Raw genomic sequence first — 7,639 nt, 5'->3', positions numbered from 1 at the left:
TGTCGAAATACATTTACATATGTACATACATACAAGCATGCCGTTGTGCGTGTCTGTATGTACTACATAGAACCAAATAAAATTTAACTAGTGGTAGAAATCTATTATTTGAAAAGTAAAAACTTCCATACATAAATTCTCAGAAAAAAATTTAATAAAAGGTTTTTTCTTCGCAAGTAAATTCATGAAAATAAGGTAAGTGTGAAATTAAAAAAATATTAAATTTTTTGAAATGAAAAAGTTATTTATTGAATTAAAAAATTATTTTTATTAAAAACATAACTATTATTTTTCTTAATAAAAAAATAAAAATATATCAAAAAAAAACCTTTAAAAAGTATAAATATTTACAGTTATTTTTAATAAAAAATAATTCTTTTATTAAGAAAAAAATAAATATTTTAATAACACAAAGTAAAAAAATTAAAACAAAAGATAATAAAGTATTAAAAAAATAGAGAAAACAATTAAGTATACAAATACATACTCGGTTTTTTGATCTAATCAAAAATATTAATGTAAGAATATTTAATTTTTTTCACTATGTATTCTTAAAACATAATCACAATTATGTATATTATGCCACTCTACGTACCTACCTACTTTCTTGAATCATGTATAAGGTGTGCTAGGTGTGCCCCTTAAAATAATTACTTCATAGTTCCCATTCATAAACAAATAACAAAAGGTTAATTCGCGCTACCATCAGCCTTCGCCATAGAGTGTGGCGGATATACTTTTAGTTGCCTACCCAAAGGCGCCGGACGTTAAGGAATTGAGCGTGTCATTTATGTTGACTGCTTTTGGTAGCCGGAAGTCACAAGTGGTCACCTACATTTGCTGCTGATTCTGCGCGTCTGGTGCATTTGCCGAAATTGTAGCACAGCACAAAATTTTTTTTGTTTATTTACAGCGAAGTTTTAGTAAAAAATTAAAAATATTGCATTTTTTAAGTACGCGTGAAAAAGTACCTTGAATATTTATAATAAAATTTGTTTCAAATAAATTTAATACATTTGGTTTAAATTAAAATTATTTTTCCAATCAAAATATTTTTCAATAAAAACATTTTCTTGAATAAAATTCATTAATAAAACATTTTTTTGAATACAATTTTTATTAATAAAACATGTTTTTGAATAAAAGCTTTTATACATTTTTGTAAAATACTTTTTTTTAATAAATTTTTTTTTAAATAAATTTTTTTTTAAATAATTTTTTTTTTAAATAATTTTTTTTTTTAATAAATGTTTTTTTTAAATACATTTTTTTTAATAATTTTTTTTAATTACTTTTTGTCCTAAATTTATTTTACTATTTTTTTCAATACTTTTTCAATATTAAAAAATTTTATACATTTTTTTTAATAACCAATGATTTTTTTTTTTAATAATTTTCGTTTCTGTATATTTTATTTAGTAAAATGAATAGTATACATATGTATATAACAACTTTTTAATAAATTTCACATTATACTTTAAAGTTTTATAAATGTCTGCTTACACATTATAAAATAAGTATTTCATTGCATTTGTGCAAGGCAAAATGTTTAACATTTGTTACAACAATATTGTCTTTTAAACAAAAAATCTTTGTTTGTTTCTAACTCTATAAAAGCTATTAAGCTAACATTTTTATTGTAAATGGAATTGCCACTTTTGACTTGAGATTGTTATTTTGCTTACTGTGCACGCTTCAAGCCGACTCCTGCGCTTGCCTGTACTCGAATACACTGCCACGTTCGGTTAAATGATGTTTCTCCGCATGTGAAACCGCTTTGCTACCAATAGCTTGCACATTTGGTACACCATAACCGCCACCGCCAGGAGTTTTCAGCAGGAATATATCCTGAAATGTACGAAAAAATACAAATTTGTTCAAAATATTAAAATTATTCAGTAAGAAAAAAAGCACTTACGCCTGCCTCCACATCGATGCAAGTTTTGGCGCCCAACGAGATGACGCGCCCATCCGGTTTGCGCAACAAATTCAAACCACGCTTAGCAGGTTGACCACCTGCCAGACCGTAGGGTTGTAGCGTACGTCGCTCTGTTAAAATCGAGAGCGTGACCGGTTTGCGGAAGAGCAACTCGCGTTCGACACCCTCACCACCGTGGAATTGGCCGGCGCCACCAGACTGATCGGTACGCAAGCAGAAGCGTTTCAAGATGATCGGATAACGCAATTCCATTATCTCCGCATCGGTTATGCGCGTATTAGTCATATGTGTGTGCACACCATCGGCGCCATGCCATGTTGGTCCAGCACCGGCGCCGCCCGCCACTGTCTCATAGTAACCCCACTCCTCATCGCCAATGGTAACGTTGTTCATGCAGCCACACGAGGCGGCGCACACGTTGAAGGTCTTCAGCACGGTATCGACAATGCGCTGGGAGGTCAGCACATTGCCACCGACCACTGCGGCCCCCTCGGAGGGATCCAAGATAGAATTCTTCGGCACAATCACTTTAATGGGTGCCAAGCAGCCCTGATTGAGTGGCACATCGTGACCGACCATACAGCGCAGACAATAGATGAGCGCGGAGAGCGTAATGGCACGCGGTGCATTACAATTGCCCCATACCTCCGCACTCGAACCGGTGAAGTCACAGATGGCGTTGCCTTGCACGGGATCGATTTCGACGCGCAACTTAATTGGTGAACCATCATCCATGAACTCGATTCCTTCCAAAGTGGTGGTGCCGTTGCGCTTCAACACATTTTGTGCGATTTCCTTGAGCATATCGCGCACCGCGACTTCAGCGTTTTGTTGTATATAATTCATATAGGCCTGCACCACATCCAAGCCATAGCTATCGATGAGCTCCGACACGAGTTGTATGCCTTTGTGATTGGCGGCAATTTGCGCTTTCAGATCGGAAATGTTATCGGGTAGATTGCGTGTGCCAGTGGCGCCCTTAGCGCCGGTCGGTGTGGTAAGACGCTTAACAATGTTCTGCTCCTGGAACACGCCACCTTCGACAATCAAAAAAGACTTAAAGGCGGCACCCTCCTGTCCCAGTGATGTAGAGTGCGGTGGCATAGAGCCGGGCGTGATGCCGCCGATGTCGGCGTGATGACCACGTGAGGCGACAAAGAAAACTGGTTTCGGTTGATCACTATAAGGTGAAGAGAGAGAGGAAAAGAGAGTGTGGAGAGAATATAATAACTAAACTTTTGTTAAAGTAAATTAAGTTTTGACTCACCGATAGAATACCGGCGTGATGACGGTAAAATCTGGCAGATGCGAACCGCCCGCTTGCGGATGATTGGACAATATAACATCGCCGTTCTGCAGACTATCGCCGCGCACGCGCAATTGATATTGCACCGTCTCTTGCATAGCGCCCAAGTGCACGGGTATGTGTGGCGCATTGCTCACGAGACCACCGTCGGGGCCAAAGAGCGCGCATGAAAAGTCGAGGCGTTCTTTGATGTTGGTCGAAATCGATGTGCGTTGGAGCACTCTTTAAATATTATAAACAAATAATTTCAAAAGTTTCCAATAAAATAGAACTTAACGCAAGCTAACCTGCCCATCTGCTCAGCTATGCTCATGAAGCGATGGCTGAAAATGCTCAGCTGTATGGCGTCGAGTTTGCAATCGACCACTGTGCGATTAGAGGAGCTAATATTTATCACGAGATCGCCGTGCTGCGTCACTTCTGCCACACAATCGGGTTCAACAAGTATAGTTGACAGTTGGTCAATCAAAATTGCTGGTCCGTTGATTTTACTGCCCGCCAACAGGCTCGCGGTTAAGTAAATCGGTGATTCGTGTGCGCCTTGCTCAAAGAAAATGCGTGTAAAACCGCTTGGCCTTGGTGTCTCTACTGCCGTTCTCTTGATTTCCAACTCAGGTGGTGTATTGTTCTTACCCAAGCCGCGTACGCGTATGTCATCTACAACAATTGCGCGATTTTGCAACACAAAACCGAACTCAGTGCGATAGCGTTGCAGGAACGTGGCAATGAAATCGCCATAAGACGCGAGCAATGCGTCTTCTTTGCGCGTTGTGGAGGCGGGCGCGCACATCAGGGCGCAATCGGTGCCATCGTATCTTAAATGCAAGAATGGCTGCAATTCGATTTTGCTATAACCTTGCGACTGCAAACTGCTGGCGCACTGTGCGGCCAATGCGTCCAAGCGCGTCTTGAAGAAAGCGGCATTTTCAGCTGAGAACGCCAGACCACAAGGTTCTTGTGTCTCTTGCACAACATCGGCCAGCGCCATGCCGTAAGCGGAAAGTACGCCGGCGTACTTGTGCACAAGCACCTTTTTGTTGAGATTAGAAGAATTTTTATTAAATTATATAAAACATTAGCAATCTAAAATTATATTCACTTACCTTGCTTATGCCCAATTCACGCGCGATGGAGCAGGCGTGCTGACCGCCAGCGCCACCAAAGCACGCCAACACATGCTGGGATGTGTCCAAGCCGCGCGCTTGTGTTAGCGCTCTAATGGGACGGCACATAGCCTCGTTGGCGACGCGTATAAAGCCCAAAGCAACATCCTCTATACTTAATTGCTTCGAATCGCCACCACTTTTTAGGTGCTCATTAATCAGCTCGCGCATTTGTTCGAATTTCGTTTTGGTTACTGCGTAGTCGAGCGCTTCATTTTCTTTAGGACCGAAAATTTTTGGAAAATATTCCGGCAATAGACGACCCAATATCAGATTCGCATCTGTGACAGTGAGTGGACCACCTTTCTTATAACACGCCGGTCCAGGATGCGCACCGGCAGATTCAGGGCCGACTACGAATAGACCAGAACGGAAGAAAAGCATGGAACCACCACCGGCCGCCACAGTATTAATATCTAATTGTGGCGCTTGTATGGTGACACCGGCCGTTGTGCTCTCAATGACATGTTCATAGCTGCCAGCATACCGTGAGACATCAGTGGATGTGCCGCCCATATCGAAACCAATTAACGGCGCCTCCGTCTCACGCGCGCCTGTCATTGCGTAACCCACCACACCGCCAGCGGGACCAGAGAGGATGGCGCGCGCACCGCGAAAGTTCTCCATGCGCACCAAGCCACCATCCGATTGCATAAAAAGCACATCAACACCAGCCAATTCTTTATCGAAGCCAGATTTGAAACTGTAAGATGTTGTTGAAAACAAATTCACTTATCTTATTTTAAATCATTTAAATTATTCTCTATGAAACTGTTAGATATGCAGCAGATAAAAACTTGTACAATGTATTTATATTCAATTTGACTAGGTATTATCTTTCTTAGCTGTCTTATCAAGCACAATTTTATTACCTGTTAAGATAACGTTCTACGTGCGGTGTTAAATATGCCTCGGCGCAGGCTGTGTAACCGCGCGCTACTAAGCGCCGCATCGGCATAGCTTGATGTGAGAGTGTAATGTGCGTAAAGCCAAGCTCCTCTGCTATTGCGCCAACTTGCAGCTCGTGTACGGGACACGCAAAGCTATGCGCCAACACCACCGCCACGCTTGTGATGCCCTCGTCGCGCACCTGCTGCAGTGCTGCACGCACAGTTGCCACATCAACGCGCTGCATTTCTAAATATTTTGCACCCGAAGTGCCTTCAAGCAACGGCCAAGTGTGTTCTATGAAACAAAAGTAGTTTATTTAAAAGCAGTCATGCTTGTGTAACAGCGCGTTTACCTAATTGACAGCGACTTGCTTGCTCTGGCACAATGCGGCAATTAATTTCTACTACAGTTTTATATAAATTGGACGGTTTACGTATATTAAGGTCGAATATTTTTGGACGCGCTTGATTGCCAATATACAACAGATCGCGGAAGCCCTCATTCACCACCAGCGCCACGGGATCACCCTTCCGCTCCAGTAATGCATTGGTGGCGACAGTTGTACCCATGCGTACCCAACCGATCTGACTAGTATCCACAAGCCCCTCCGCCGTTACATCACGTCCAGTTTCCTAAGAGTGAAAAAAATGCAATAAAAATAAATATTTATACATATATCATTTAGACACTACATTTTCCTTTTGTTAAAATAAATTGTTAAATTGCTTTGCAACCGCTTTATACCTCTTTTAATATGCGTCTTATACCCTCCCGCGGTGCATCACTATATCTGCTGGGATCCTCTGATAACAGCTTTAAAGTACGCACTTTTCCATTTGGAAATATGCAAATTACGTCGGTGAAGGTGCCACCGCGATCAATTGCAAAGCAATATTTGCCATTTGTCGATTCAGCCATTATCACTTGATATTTATAATTTAGAGTGAATGTAATTTGTATATTTCAACGCGTATATCTATGTTTGAACAAATGCGTCCTATTTACTTGAATGCCAACTGGATTCTGAGTTTTAAAACAGCTATGCAAACGCCTATAAATTGTAAATGATAATCACAAACGATAACAAAAAGCAAATATGCTCGGGTGGATGATTAAATGGAGATATTTTCAACAACTAAACCTAAAGCACAATAATACAATTAGAACTTTTCAAAACAAATAATTGTATGATAACAACTATTCGGCTGTGTGATAGCAGCAGTGAGTGTTGCCACACGTTAACAGCAATTTTTATACAAACCACAGTTCGATAGGCATGTACTCAAACATTTATCGATAAAAAGTCATGTAAATAGCTGTACGATTGTGAAATATTGTGAGTGGAGTAGAGTAAACAAGTTTAGCTTAGAAGCTTAGCTAGAAATTTATTTATTGATGAAATTCGTAGCTTATCATTAATTATGTGTGCGATGTTTTGAATATTGGCGCACTATAAGCGTAGTTCTCAATTACTTAAGCGCGTGATAGTTTTATCAATTCATTACCAACAGGTGTGGCTTACCTTAAGTAAGTATATAAATATGTATGTATTTAGCTTTTCAAAAATATACATGTCATGTATTGAGATGTTCATATTTGTTGTTTGTATGTTTTATAACATGTATTATATCTGATAATATTTGGTAACTTTATATCATTTTATTATCAATAGGATGCCTACTACTAGAGATCAGCTAACGGTTTTCCGTTAGTCAAAATATTAAGCCAGGTAGGGAAAATGAGGGGAGTACTTCTAAATTCTTAGAAAGAAATAGGTGGTGGTTTTAATTTGGTAAAATCCCACAATTGGAAAAACGAAATTTTAATAAATTAAATGCAAAATATTAAAACCGAAAATCGAAATATTTTTAGAATGAATCTAAAGAATAAAAGTAAAAAAAGACTTTGCTGCTGACGGGAATTGTAAGCTGACGGTGATAAGAAAGATATCGACCTTGGGATTCAATAACAAACATTTCGTATACACACTAGTGTGAATACCAACCAAACTGGCTGGAATAGATACAAGATGTTTGTAGTTAATAAATTCCAAGCCTGATATTGGACAACTGTAGGATAGCGCCGATCGTTAAAAATCAAGTTATTGTATAGAAAACTTTTTTATGTGATACGATATCTTCACGAAATATGGCATGAATTATTGTCCAAAGCAACCCTAGAATTTCCGAAAAAATTTTACAGATCGGACCACTATAGCGTATAGCTGCCATATAAACTGACCAATTAAAATCAAGTTAAGAATTTTTTTATACTCTTCTGTGCCTAAATAAATGCACTAAAAACGTCATACAAGTATTTATGTACTTACCTGCTCCCAAC

At 39.2% G+C, this 7,639-nt stretch overlaps 1 protein-coding gene across 1 annotated transcript; it reads right to left on the bottom strand.

Annotated features, from left to right (window-relative positions):
- Positions 1-1,393: 1,393 nt before the first annotated feature.
- Positions 1,394-6,477, bottom strand: LOC106618769 (5-oxoprolinase). The gene is made up of 8 exons (XM_014236651.3): positions 6,044-6,477; positions 5,652-5,931; positions 5,281-5,593; positions 4,349-5,111; positions 3,533-4,275; positions 3,207-3,467; positions 1,919-3,119; positions 1,394-1,848 (listed from the first exon to the last, which is right to left on the bottom strand). Exons 1-8 carry the CDS (start codon positions 6,215-6,217, stop codon positions 1,696-1,698), a joined length of 3,888 nt encoding a protein of 1,295 aa, XP_014092126.2. The 5' UTR covers positions 6,218-6,477; the 3' UTR covers positions 1,394-1,695.
- Positions 6,478-7,639: the final 1,162 nt, after the last annotated feature.

The sequence above is a fragment of the Bactrocera oleae genome, chromosome 4 (assembly GCF_042242935.1).
Source record: "Bactrocera oleae isolate idBacOlea1 chromosome 4, idBacOlea1, whole genome shotgun sequence".
Taxonomy (NCBI): Eukaryota; Metazoa; Arthropoda; class Insecta; order Diptera; family Tephritidae; genus Bactrocera; species Bactrocera oleae.
The sequence above is the reverse complement of the archived record's forward strand: the minus strand, read 5'-3'. Positions and strand labels throughout refer to the sequence as shown.

Excerpts from the sequence above, each read along its gene's own strand:
- LOC106618769 (XM_014236651.3), bottom strand. The coding sequence starts at position 6,217 with ATGGCTGAATCGACAAATGGCAAATATTGCTTTGCAATTGATCGCGGT. Across the intron at positions 5,594-5,651 it reads AGCAAGTCGCTGTCAATTAG|AACACACTTGGCCGTTGCTT; the intron begins GTAAACGCGCTG and ends TTTGTTTCATAG. Across the intron at positions 4,276-4,348 it reads GTGAATTGGGCATAAGCAAG|GTGCTTGTGCACAAGTACGC; the intron begins GTAAGTGAATAT and ends CTCAACAAAAAG.